At 33.5% G+C, this 14,772-nt stretch overlaps 2 protein-coding genes across 2 annotated transcripts in view; one reads left to right on the top strand and one right to left on the bottom strand.

Moving 5' to 3' along the window:
• Positions 1-2,238, bottom strand: part of LOC138334930 (E3 ubiquitin-protein ligase MARCHF5-like) — a 75,416-nt gene extending 73,178 nt beyond the window's left edge. Inside the window, exon 1 of the mRNA XM_069283791.1 lies at positions 1,807-2,238. Coding sequence (XP_069139892.1) covers positions 1,807-1,823 — 17 coding nt within the window. The 5' untranslated portion in view covers positions 1,824-2,238. The remainder of the gene's footprint in view (positions 1-1,806) is intronic.
• A 4,774-nt stretch (positions 2,239-7,012) lies between these two features.
• Positions 7,013-14,772, top strand: part of LOC138334928 (cytoplasmic polyadenylation element-binding protein 2-like) — a 28,740-nt gene continuing 20,980 nt past the window's right edge. Inside the window, exon 1 of the mRNA XM_069283790.1 lies at positions 7,013-8,648. Within this exon, the coding sequence (XP_069139891.1) occupies positions 7,740-8,648 (909 nt within the window). The 5' untranslated portion in view covers positions 7,013-7,739. The remainder of the gene's footprint in view (positions 8,649-14,772) is intronic.

The following is a 14,772-nucleotide window of genomic DNA, read 5'->3' as shown; positions in this document are numbered from 1 at the left end:
ATGAAGCTGAGATGAAACAAAATGGCTGAAGGAAAGTGTGTGAGATATTAAAATATATCTGAATCCGCAACAAAAGGGAGGATATTAAAATGGAATCAGTAGCACCCTATGATATCTCTATGGAATGAAATTCAGAGATGGCATGATAATATGTAGCAATAGAAGAAGCAAAAGCCACATCTCTAGTGGAACTTGCCCGGATCTGTTGGGACTCGTGTTGCACATGTTGAGTTAAATTTCAACATATATGCCAGCACACATTCAGCCGCAGACTAACTACATATATGTTTGGCGTACTAAGCTAGCGAGCGTATGTAAGTAATATATATGAAGTGTTTTAATTTAGATTATATGATATGTATAAACAGTCCATCGCACTTCGATTTGATGTTGTTGTTGTTTTCACAAAACATGCCATGGCAAACTGTCACTGCTATCTGACTTTTTGTTGCACGCTTCTGTTTGTTGATACGGCCTCGTTTTGGAAAAAAATATGTCATGTTCTATGTGAAGCTTAACTTGACTCTATTTTTTGAGGAGTATTTTCCTGGTCAAGCTAGACAACTGACCACCCATATTGTTCGCTGTATATGCATTGAAAATGATCTGAAGATTATATCTATGTACAGGATAAATTTCAATTTTGTAGTCTTTATATTTCATTGGGCGAAACCTACCTTTAATGGTAATTTGAGCACTATAATTTTTTACTCTAAAATATTGAAAAATAACAAATATTTAAATGGGACAAAAAAGTAAACACACAGGCACCCCTTTTTTCTGCCTGATTTAGAAAAAGCAACCCTTTCTCTATTCATTTCCAAAATATTGACAAAAGTTTAATACCAGAAATTTTACTCTAAATGGTTTGGCTAAAATGGCTGAAAATGGTGCATTTTGTAGCTCAAAATTAAGGGGTTGTGGAGCATATGTTGTTATTTTGAGAAAAATATTAGTCTTATTAATCATAATTATATAACTGGTATATTTTTTAGAGAAGACTACTGGTAAACACATTCAACAAACATCAATACATATCAAACAGCTCATTAGGAAATTATGGCTAAATATCTTCTGTATATGGTTAAAACGGCAAAATTCACGTAAAATCCAATATTTTGTCAATTAGGTATCTTTGAGTGACATTAGCTCAAAAAGAGCACATGGACATATGATTTTCATGTTTTATGATTCAGACTACAGGCAACTGACTGTTAGTGTATGTTTCAATCTCTGACATCCCAGGCAGCTTATATAATATATCACTCAATATATTAAAATCTATGATTAAATAATAGATTATCACATCTATATTACATTGGTAACAGAAAGGTATAGCCTTACATAATGTCATGTGTTTAACGGTGGGGGGTGTAGTTGCTAGACTGGGGCTTGAACCCAGGACCTTCAAACACTAACCCGATGCTCTAAATACTGAGCTACCTTATTACCGATCATCGACCCATTCCAATTCCACTACAATAAGACACACAAGACCTTACCACTACTTTGGGGATTTAGTTGGGTGTAAACTGTGCAAAAGGAAAGGAGAAAGTGTGTAGCAGCCAGACTGAGATTCAAACTCATTACCTCTGGTCGCTAATGTAATACATGTATCTGTTGACAAGAAGGACAGTTCAATCAAAATGAAAGTACAAATACCCTTGATCTAACAGTATCAAAATTATCTTTTTTATCAGCAAGCGATATTGTATAGTTCAATACCACAGACATGTGACGCATTATCAGAGATAAACCGTTCATTCGTCAGACCAACACTACAGAAAGATATGGAGTACAATATACCTATCGTCGTCCACCATAGTATTCCGATTGCTTCTTCGATCGAGTAGGCGGAACTGATCGAGTCCAATATCAAATATTACAGCGTTATTTCTTTTCCCTAAAAAGTCTTTGTATATAATTAGTCCATCTTAAAGACGTATTTTAAAACAGCACATATATCATTACTATTTAGCCCGTATTAAAACATCTGGAAAGTCCATTTTGGAAATGTCAATATCCGTGTCATCTGACAGGAGACAGAATCCAGATTTATTGTTACTCCTCAGCGTTGTCTGACGTTGACTCTGTCACAAATTTACGAAGATGCGTATTTACTAAATGTATCGATGACAAAACCCAGTCTCTTTAGTGAAAGAGTTCATATCGACACAGCAAAACTACGATTTCCATCCAATAAATGTTTCTTTTACATAAACCGGAAGTGCGCCTCGTTTTAAGTAAGGGGTGTGCATTATTATCGGTTTTACAGGGAGCAGTCATTTTTCCATAACTCAGCTCTACTAAATACTAAATGTAAGAATATGAGATAGATTAGAATGCTAGGCATGGCGTATTGACTTCTAAAAATCAATTTATTCACTGAAACTTAAATGACATATGAAAATCAAATTAAAAAGTTTATTACGTAATGAAAAAAATGAATCGGAGTTAGATGGACATGTGAAATGTTAACAAAGTTGGTACATTTCTATCATTTAAACATCATAACGATATAGTCATGTCGCAATATCGTGTTTTTGTCTTTTTTTTCGTAATCTGATCATAAATATATTCCACGTATAAAAAAAACATCAACAACGTTTTGAATAACTTTGACGAGAAAAGATGCACGATTTCCTAGCAATAACTATCAAAAGATATACGTGTAACGTTAGTTAAAAAGTAACCTTCAAGACACCCATGAGACTTTCTCGATGTCACTAAGCTGCAGTGTCACAATCAGTGCACGTGTAATTTACACTTGAGTAATCCAATAACGACGTGGGTAAAGTACTGTTAACCGTCGATTAGTCCCACCTTCCGGTGATTATGACGTCACAAATATCACGTCAAATTACGACGTCACCGGAAGGTGGGACTAATCGACAGTGTACTTTACCCACGTCGTTTTGGGATCTCGAAACTCCCGTATTAACACATGTAATGTATACTGTACTGTGCTTTTTCGTTTCGTTACAGTACTTTTACTAAACCGAAACCTAGGTACTTTTACATGGAATTCTTTAATTACATTACGGCCCTTTGAACAGAATCCTGTATGTTTCAGTCGTGGAAACGGGATGAAGATTTATGCTATTCTCTCTGTCTAAAATCAACTTCGTATCGTAAATGAGTAAGTACATCTTACAATGCATTGTCATACCAAGTGTATTGTGCAACTTAAATTATAATCGTGCGATAATGCGCGCAATAAAAAAAAGAATCTTGCAAGTACATCTTCTTTCCAATATTAATCATATAAAACTTGGTAAACTATAAGTACAAGATACAACTCAATAACTCTGGAATTATCGGTTTAATTTTTATCCTATAATGAAGATACAAGTTCTAACACCGAAGCAGCATATGATGCTGTAAAAATTACTTTTCTTACAACCTGGTAAAAAGACATGTACCACCAACCCCACTCCCACCCCCACCCCCGCTTCCTACGCCCCTGAGTGTATTAATAAATACATCTCAGTTAAATCTCAGAAAAATGCTAAACTTTCGTTACGTTCAGAATGTACATGTTAGTTTCACTTTACAGGTATCAAATAACGTAGTAGCATAGGTAGACATCACTACTTATACCTCAGAGCAGGTTTTAGCTGTTAATTAACCAAGTCATCTAGAACCACAGTAAGTTTATCCAAAGAAGACATATTATCAAAGTTTTGTATGATATAACTAGCTTTATGAAATAGGTCTACAGACTATAATTAGACTCCTTTGATCTGGCAGCGGGGACACTCCGGAGCGACAGTACAACAAAATACCCCGTCATTGCGACAAAATTACGACAATCATGTCGCTCTGTCGCATGGGCAGGATAGTTTTGTCGCATTGTCGCTCAGTGTGTTCCTGCTTTCGTGCGACTTTGCTTCTTTACCTCAATTTTCAATTTTTCAATGTATATTGATGGAACTAGCGGTCTAGCGGAGCTGATTTGAGGACACAGTCGGAAAAGAGACAACTTACCGGGCTCGAATACTGCTCGTATTGGTGGATATTTTTGCCGCACGGCATCGTCGCTCTGTGTGTTACACATTCACTCTGGATGCACGGTGCGACAATGAGAGGAGCGACACTGCATGTAAACGAAAATGCGACAAAATTATCTCGCCGCAATGCGACAAAATTTTGATGTCGCACGGTTACGTAATTTTGTCACCTTTTTTTTTTTTTTGCTTTTTTTGTCGCTCGGAGCATTGTCGCATTGTCTTCCACACCTAAGCCAAAAAGGTAATGCTGTCATAATGTCGTCCCCGTCAATGGGACATATCCAAAATTATCCTCCATGATGTTTTGTATTAAGATAGTCTGACTTTCATATCTACTTAATAATGAATTTAATTACTTGCCTAATATCTCAAATATTAACATGAAATAAAAAAAATACACAAAATATACATGTATCATTATAATTTAAAGATGTTCCACCGCCGACAAATGGTTTTTTTTTCACTACCAAAAACAGGAGCAGACGATTTAGTATTTTTCTTCAGTTACAAAAGTTACTTACTTTACACCATTACCACCATTGAAAAGTTTGAGCTTCTAATTTTACTTCAAGTTGAAAATATGAAATATAATAAATTGCATCCCGAAAAAATTCCGTGGCACTATATCCTATATGGAATAAAGTACTGATTGCGAAATGCACCAAAAGCAAAATAAATTATTTTTTGTGTTAATGAGACATATATATATACACGGTTAAACACCAAAGATTGTTCAAATAATGAATATCATTTATGCTCTGTCGGCGGTGGAGCATCTTTAAATCACGCATTTTATGTGTCTGGATAATAGATCGGTAAAATAATAATCTACATGCTGTATGCTTTTATAAATGTATATCATGCAAGGTACGTTTTTATCGATTCTTCTATCTAGACTCCTTAACGTGAAAATATGGACACGAGGATAATACATGTAAACTTTGATTATTTGTAAGATGCCTGGAATATTTCATTAAGAATATTTAATTTGTAGTCAGATTTTAATCAAAGATAATGGAAATTAGCAACATGAAACATGTTTTTGAAGTTTGACAAATAAGTCAATGTATAATTTGTTGCTTGCGATAAAATCACGGAGAATAATAATATTAAGCTACAATGTATGAGAAAAAAACGAAGATTATAACGGTGGCGAGAAGTTTTAATAAAGCGGTCAAATTTTTGACGTTTTTACGTACCACGTGACTCCATAAATACTTCTGACATAACTTGTGCCACATGTGACGTGTGAGCAATTTGCATGTATAAGTACAAATTACTGATATATTGTATATACATATATAGACATGAGTGTTAATCACTTGGTGACGTGGTAAAATATATGGATTTTGATCAGAATAATTGATCTGGACTAATTCAATGGTCGAGTGGTATGAATAATTAAGTAACAGCATTGCCTCATACTGGACAACTGATGGGATGTTTGTGCACATGTGTGGACATATGTGGTTAGCCGAACGTATATCGCCGGGAAATTAGTTCTTGGTTGTCACACAATAATTCATTAACTATTTACTACATGTACACACTCTAAGGACCACTGCAAAACTTTACCAATTACCAGGTACCGATACTTACTCGACATGTTATCATATCAATGTAACAAGGTACGTTTTAGAAAAAATGAATGGAAATAACCAACAAATCAAACGCATACAAATAAGATAAAAAAAATTATAATGAAAAAAAAATGTACTTTTTAAAGTTCTAGATGTATATACTTGAAAGCATCAAGACAGTATTTTCTCCCTGTATGGCCGGAATGAAATGGAAACGCGAGAAAGACAATATGATGTCCAAAGAATTAATTAGCATTGATGGTCAAGCTTGTACGTTTTATAATTTATTCGATCAAAGATTTTAAAGATGTTATATCGCTGTCAAAAGTTACTTACTTGACACTATTACCACCATTGGAAAGTTTGGGATTGTTTTGCTTCAAGAAAAGAATATTAAAAATAATTAACTAATTAATTCAGAAAAAGTCACCCCCATCCATCCATCTTCGCCTTACAAGCGATACCTACCGACATACCTCAATGGATTATTTTGCCTTGACATGTGAAGATGCATCCACCAAAAGCAAAACAAGTTATTTTATATAATATTTTTTTAATGGACATACATTTACATTATAAATACCGTGCCAAATATTTGATTAGTATCATTTATGCTCTGTCGGCAGTGAAGCGTCTTTAATCTTATTCTTACTTTTTCAACATATTCTGAATTCTTATTGAAATATTTTTTCATTTTTTTTTCATTCATTCATTATCATAAATTTTTACACTGATTTTTTTTAACGAAATCTTGACAAATAACAAGTATAATCGCCCACGCTATTCAACGCCATACTATGCAGAACTAACGCTAAAGCTCGTGATAAAATGTTATGTCATACTTCTCAAATTTTAAATTTATATTTACAGTTTACACTATTTTGAATGAAAGCTATTTAGACATATTCCCAAGAGTCCCCATGTAGTAAAAAAGACATTCGGAATATCTCCATATATAATTAATGTCCGATTGATCCTGCAGTATAATGTACTGTAGTGTGATTGAGGACAATATAAAAAATGTTTCTTTTTCTATCATTAAAATTGCATTTTTAAAATCGCTTAATGCGTCATGACTTAAACATGGGATGTTTATATTACAAGATACTCCTGTAATTCAGCACTTCAAGAAAAATAACCATCTAAATACACGTAGATGTTGTTAAAAATTTGATGATTAAAAAGAAATATGTAAAATGCATGATATGATAAAAAAAAAACTTTTTTTACTTAATTTTTCCTTTATTTTTTTCTTATCTAAACGATTCCATCAATAAGCATGCATTATCTTTATTTTTCTCAATGACTAGATCTACCGTGTACTTTTAATTATGTACAATGTTCAAGCTAGGTATTGCGTAAGAAGTATTTTAAATTATAAATTGTAAGGCAAGAGTTAAATATATATAACGGCGTTGTGTTTTGTTTAAATGAATTGTTTACTTGTCAAACTTTGATAACATATGTGTAGCATAGTTAACAAGTTGAAAAACACAACTTTTGTGTCTTTCCCTTTTTTTCAAGTTCCATGCATGAAATTAACTGAGCAATGTTCCCGCGGTCTGTCACACTAATAGTACACATGTTGCTTTTAATAACTGTCTATTCTGAATACATTAGACAAAACTAAAATTGTTATTAACTAGCATTCACGTGTTCAACACATAACGGGTGTGTGTGTTGTACGACTATTAATCACACGTGAGTATCTAATCGATCTCGTGCAATCAATCTATCAGCAACAAATGAGACTTTGACGTTTCACCGCATGGATGATATGACTCCGCCTCTTTTAGGCCCCACAACTGTATATAGTAAAGATAGTTTCGAGATCACCAAGACACTATATAATATTAAAACAAAATATTACAAGTCATATGTTGGTAGAAAAAGGACATCTTTATCGAAAATGCCATATACTGCATTTTTTCATTCAATTTCTTAATTGAAAGTATGGAATGAAAGGTATTTTACAAAGAGGTGATTTGCATATGGTGATCTCGAGACTTCTTCGCCATAACGGAAATGGAGCACTGGGAAAGTAAACGCAGTTGTGCAGTGCAGTAACATCGATAGCAGACGTGGCGCAGGCGATCAAGAGAACACGGTGAAACTCCCCCAATATTTCAGCTGGAACCATTTCTCTCTGATGGGGGATTACGGAGTAGCTGTATCCGCCAATATTGGAGGTTTGTCGTCTTTAAATAACAAACATATTTTACAGAGCAAAGGTTTATTTACATCAGATTCATCGCCAACTCGTACCATGCAAGATGACATTTTACTCGAAAAATCGACCAGTAAACAGTCGCAGCAACTTCAAGTAAATACTGAAAATGGAACCGAACAAAATGGCGAGAACTTTTCTAAAAACGGGAAAATTGACTCTAATACGCAGTTGGATGAAAGACGACCTGATTTACTCGGAAATGTGAGTACAAGTTCCATGAATGCTGGCGAGGTCACTAACGGTACGACAACAGCTGTCATCTCAATGTCGTCTGCCGCTCCGGCATTTTGGTCAAACGCAGCAACAGATGACAGTTTCGTCCAAGGGTTTCCCTCTGTTAATGGTACTGTTGCGTTCCAACAGTTTCCTCCTACTGCAAATAACATGTTTAATGCTGCACTGGCATCCCATATGGGGATGAACGTTCCACCTCAGCAACAGCCACCCCCACGGAGGGCGATAACAGCACATCATAACTTTCCACAACGACAGGGAATGATGATGAATAACAATTCTAAATCATATCCCAACTGGAGTAACGCCCCCCAACCACCATCATGGTCACAACAAACACAATCGTTCTCTACAGGATGGGCAAATGTACCCCAGCAAAGAAGATCTATGCCCAGTATGAATCCAGTTCTAAAGAAACCAAGTATTAACAACCAGTACCATCGTGTCGGTCAGTCGACACCATTGATATCACCGTCCAAGTTTCGCCGAAGTACATCTTTCCCTGGACAGATGCACCAGACTGCCCTGCTTAAGCCCAATCTTGACCTGCATAGCCTTGATGACTCCCAAAGAGATGCAGTACTGACATACCAGGTAAAGTATTATCAACTTGATGTTATGTTTATGGACCAGTGGATTTGACATTAAGTAGCTGTATAAATTTGTTCCATATGCAGAGATGCATTCAGTAGCATTGGTAACCTCGTGAACATTCCAAGCATGCCTTCATTCCGGTTAGGTTCATCAGCATCAATACAGCTGTGAAGTACGCACTATATGTGCATACTACACAGGTATATGAAGACTGACTTCAGTGACTGACAAACACTGAATTATGTTTGGTTACAATCTGTACACAGTGCAATTGTATACAATTCATATTAAAATAATGCATTCTGAATTAAATCAGATGATAAAGCTATCAAATTGAGTAATCACGTCATATTCATTAGGGCTGGGTATTGGAAGGTCTAAAATGATACCATACATATTGACAATACACTGAAACAATACACGATACATATTGACGATACAGTGAATCTCTTTTTCAAATTCAGTTGACCATTGTGTTTTGAACATTGCGACAATAAAAGACAATTTTGATAAAACATTCTATAACCAGGAAAAAGTCTGTCAAACATTTGATTCAGTTTATCATCTGTGTTAATTGATTTCTGTTAATTCGTATTCTTTATGAAAAGGCATTTCTAATCCATATAGGTGACACAGATGCCTTAAACACTTCCTATTTTATTGAATGCTCTTACTTGAATGATGTTTTAGAATAAATTTTGTTTAGAATTTCCTATTTCTAAAACGAAAACAGTAGGGTGAGTTGTTAAAACGATATAGCATGTTTGCGTTTCAATATTCGATACACTTCTGAAAACGGATACATATTGGTATATCGATATATTGATCCAGCCCTAACATTCAGGTTCATTTCTGTATCCAGATTCCTACTGCTCGAGAAAGCTAGCTGTTATGACATGTGCTTGCAATCATACACACAGACTTTGGTTAAATGCATTGTATAACAAGCCTCGGTATACATATGGATATTTTCATTGTATTGATTTCAATAATAGAAATACAATTTCCATACAATACAATTATGCATGATATGGGTAATTATTTAGTCAATAACAGTATTAAATTAAGCTCCATTCATTTGGATGTGGAACAAAGGTCATTGTCCAGTAGAGGCTAGCATCACAACAATGACCACTCTTTCATCGCCACAAAATCAATAATTCATATTGGTCCATACTCCACAGATGCAACTGACACTGGGATTTTCTAATACAGTTTTGTGTTTGCCACCTACACAAGCTGTTGTAGGTTAAATTGATTATGTGACAGATGCAAACGTAATCAAAATTTGATCCAAGGAATTAAAGGAAGGTTAGATGTAAGCAGTGTCAATCCATAAAATGTAAAGTCTCAGAATGGTGCGACTGTTTGTTGGCTGGTTTTGTATACATACATGTATGTTTTAAATAATGTTGAATGATGATTTCAGAATGTTATCATGATCAGGTCCTCATCATCATTAGCTGCCAGTGTTCAATCTACGATTATTTTTCGTGGGTCCTTTTCAATGGTTTTTGTGAAAACAATGGGTCCCACAGTGTTATAGATACCCATTCCAAGAAATTTCATTGGTCCTTTTATAATTCTGTGAGTCCAGGACTCGGGATGCGCACGTAGATTTATCACTGTTAGCAGCTGCTTTTGGCAATAGTACACAATAATAAACCTACTAGCTTCTGATCTTACTCTCAATTTTACATCAATAAATACTCTCATACTTGCCATTCACCGAAACATAACTTTTTATAACCATGTACACAATGTGCTCCACCTATGACGTCATCAAATTGATGATTTTCCTCTTCTCGCCAAATTTTGCTAGAAATTCATCATCTTTAGGTTAGAAAAGGCTTGAAATGGATTTGGCCGCCACCTTGGAGCAACTTTATATTTAACATGGATATGCGTAAATACACGATACACAACATGTGAAAATCTCTTTCTGCTCCACGAAGGCGGCCTCATTCATTTTTAGAGAAAACCACTCAAAAAGTATGATTTTTCAAGGATTTTTGTGAAAAATGGCGGGAAACTGCATGTTGATGACATCATAGTGAACATAATTGGCACATGCGGGATATTTTCGGGATGTAATGTGTTAGCAAATGTATTCAACTGTTATATGGCAAAATATGTTGTTCTTTACTGGAGAATTATTTTTGCGGCCATATTCGAGTCTTAACGTACCTTCTCCTTTGTTTATCATTTAGGTTCAGAATTGCAGACACAAATTCAATCCTGTTTAGTTTTTGCATTTGATATCGATCGTTTAGCTGTTTCTCAAAAGATTCATGTCGATCTAACGTAAACAAGAACCTAATATTGGAATATTTTTTGTTATTAAACAATTAAAATTGATTTACAACTTCGAAAATAATTACTTGTTGTTCGTTTGAAGTGTAAATAATTTACTTATTTATTAAGTAAAGGATACGATATCTATTTACCTGTTCACATGTATGTGGGGGGTCACATGGAGGTGCAAAATGCCATCTCCGCCTTCTTCTGGAAAATGACTTATTCAAATAAGCGGAATCCTCTGTATTATATAGGCCTATTAATATATATATATTATATTATATGATTTTTAATAAGGATATCATTTATTCCCACAAAAGTAATTATGTTAGCACAAAAACAATTCCAAAATATGGGAACAAAATGTACGTACTGTCAGTTTTAGTGTAATATTTTTGAATTTGATATAAATTGAGAATTAAATTTGATATAAATATATTTTTGATGAGTATTATAAATACTGACACATATATATTGATATCATCAACACTGATTCAACAGTATTTTCGCCAAGCACTGGTACATACATACATTTGTCACTTTCTCCAATACATTCTTCTGAACATGCTTCTGCCTTGGATCCAATCCTCAAGCTGGAACTTGCTTGTGTTCATTAATTATTGGCTTCTAGATTTTATCCAGATGTCAGAAATAATGATACAATGCTACCCCATTAGTGCCTAAGTAAAGATATGATTGATACACTTAGACTCTAGAACGCATTAAGTTTTACTAAAGATCTGAATAATAGACAAGTGTATGGTTTACTTTGAGTGTAATTTATCTCAATTTAATGTGTGTCCTACCTGTCTTTATCATCTGGACTTCTTTGTTAGGAAATATTATGGTTTCATATGTTCTTGCAACATGTCTGAAATTGAACAATAAAAGTATGACATCAAAACCTTTCAGTGTTAAAATTAACTTTTATGGCATCTTGATATCATAGATAACATTTGATTTAGATATACATATATGTATATATCTGTTAAGCAGGACAAGAGAGTATTTTTATAGTTCATGGACTTCAGTTAATTGTTTAATGGGATTTAAATTAACATGAAATTGTCAGCAGATTGCCCTTTTAATTGGAGCCTAGCGGTGAAATTTGATACAAAATTGCTAATCACAAGACATAGACAACATGTTTTTACCTGAAGGATTGTATATGTATACTGGACTTGGTTTATTTATGTATTGTTGAATAAATGTAAGATATTTAATATCTAGAGAATGACTAAATTTCTGTTTAATTCCATGAACTTGATCAATTAAAACACATATGCATGCATGATAGAAGTACTACTCCGGTATACATATTTTAATTTCTGTATAGTAAAGTGTTAAACAGTGTCTCAGACACATCTTTTACACAATGTATTATATTATTAATGGCTTACATTTTAATTAATATGCAGATGTAAGCTACTCATATATTTTTTTAAAGATTTTAATTTATTTAAAAAAAAAAGCAAACAATACATGGTTAATTCAGGGGAAAAGTAGTGAAATTAGGCTATATATATATAGCGCTATACAAATCAGTACATCAGTTGATAATTTGATATAATACAGCACACATTCAGAAATTGGCAACAGGTTTCAACATATGCTGCTTGTAAAATAAAAGATGCGAAGTATTCAGTATAGTGAAGATGTAATTTAATGCATATTACAAGCAGCCCAGGATTCAAGTGTTTCCTTTTATTTGTGCACTGTGGGATGAAATTTTGTGTTGGCACAGAAACAAGTATGTTATTTTGAAGGATTGGTGAACTAGAAATGTGTAGAAAACAGAAATTCCTTGTATACTTGGATTTCTTATCTACACAGGCCTGGAAGTGAAAGGCATAACAAGGTCTTTATACTGCTGCTTATTAAACTACCAATATCAATTTGTGTTATCGGAAAGTGTGTTATAATCATCCATTGTATTGACTTGGAATAAATTACCTGTGTATTGTATACATACCTGCTGAAATTAAATGGAACGTATAGAGATTATTATTCAGTTTAAATGACCGAGTGAAATATGCCATGTATAGGAGAGATAAAGTTTCCTTTATAGTAGTAGATATTTGTTTATAGTACTCAATGCAAACATAAACACAAATAACAAGACTAATAGTTGTAATATAATCAGTTTTTATCGAAAAGATAAATGTCAGCTAAGTCAAAGTGAAACATGAAAAACATAAACCTGTTCTATTTTTACACTATGAATAGTGTATTGTTTCCAAAACATGTGTATACATTATTCTTCAGTTGATAGATAGATCAATGAAAATGTAAATAATTACACAACGTAAATGTTGCATTACACATGCACAGTTGCTGATGTAACCATATTAGATTTCATATCATTCAGCTGCTGATTATGACTGCTGAGGCTAGAATATTTAAGGTTATGTCTCATTCTTAACATTCTAAACACAAAAAAAAATGCCATATTATAAGTGTCAAAAAGGCAAATTGCAGTTGCCAAAGCAAAGGATGAAGCTAGAAATGCTGATAAAATTTACAAAAATAATAACTATGTTGTGTTTTAATTCATAAATAAAATCATATCTATGAACTTTGTATGCATGAATAAAAATTGTGTACGTATGATCAGATGTGTACAACGGCATACTGTCTAATCTATTGCTTAATAAAGCATTCATCAAATTTTAAATTTAAATCTTTATTCTAAATTAATTCATATCATTTTGCAGTGCAATTATGAATTATATTAGTATTGTATCCAGATAATAACATTAAGATTTATACACAGATAATAATATGTTATATATGGTAACCTAAAAAGCGAATTGTGCATATTAATGTACAGCCTAAATTCCGTTTGAGTCAAATTAATTTTGAAGCCCCGTTTTTTTCCTTCTTTGTATATGTATTTTAAAATCGGATGAAAATTTTTTAGATAACTAGAAACTCCGGTTGAGTCTAAGTCAATTCCTGGTCCCTTGAACGGATATTCAGCTAAAAAAAATAGTTACTATCTCAAATTTAATTTCAGTTAAAATTTCAAATTAAAAAAACCTCATATTATCGTAGTTGAAATTATTTTATGTATTTAAAAAAAAAATCCAAAAACATCTGAAAACATATTTAAAGTGAACAGTCGGGCAAGGATGGCTAAAGTCGGTAAAAATGGTGTGAATGTATCAAGTATAATTTCTTATGAAATGGAAAAATAAAATCTCTCGTCAAAATCTGTCTGCGTACGAAGAAATTAATTTAAAGTATGGGAATTCTAAAACGTCCTCCCGGCTCACTATGTCTGTGGTTACATTTCCACACAGCCTCGCTTTCAATGCTTTCAAATTTTCTTTACTTTAATGGTCAGAACTGGGAAACTAAGCAGAACTTGACAGTCGTATTAATGTGTGAGAACTTTTGGACGGCCAATGAACGCATTTAGACTGGTTTTCTTTGCCCGACTATTCACTTTAAAATGATTTACTACAAACCTTATCAATTGGAAAAAAACAATAATATCGTGATCACGGTAATAGACATGTACCCGGCTGTAATAGTCATACGATAAGGACCGTTAGAAACCACATTCTGATCAAACCTAATGACAATACGTTTAAGTCGAATTCCGGATGAATCGAATAATTTTCGTTGTCGACCGTATGTAAAACAAAAATACAATGCATTTTGTAAGTTTCTATCACTGCATCTTACAAAATGCATGGAAAAATGATTACATGTGTTACCAATATATGTGGTGTACATAAAACTACATATTTCCTACTACAGCTATAGATAATATAATATACATGATATAATGCATAAAATGTAACACTAACAGAAAAAAATT

The sequence above is a fragment of the Argopecten irradians genome, chromosome 11 (assembly GCF_041381155.1).
Source record: "Argopecten irradians isolate NY chromosome 11, Ai_NY, whole genome shotgun sequence".
Taxonomy (NCBI): Eukaryota; Metazoa; Mollusca; class Bivalvia; order Pectinida; family Pectinidae; genus Argopecten; species Argopecten irradians.
The sequence above is the reverse complement of the archived record's forward strand: the minus strand, read 5'-3'. Positions and strand labels throughout refer to the sequence as shown.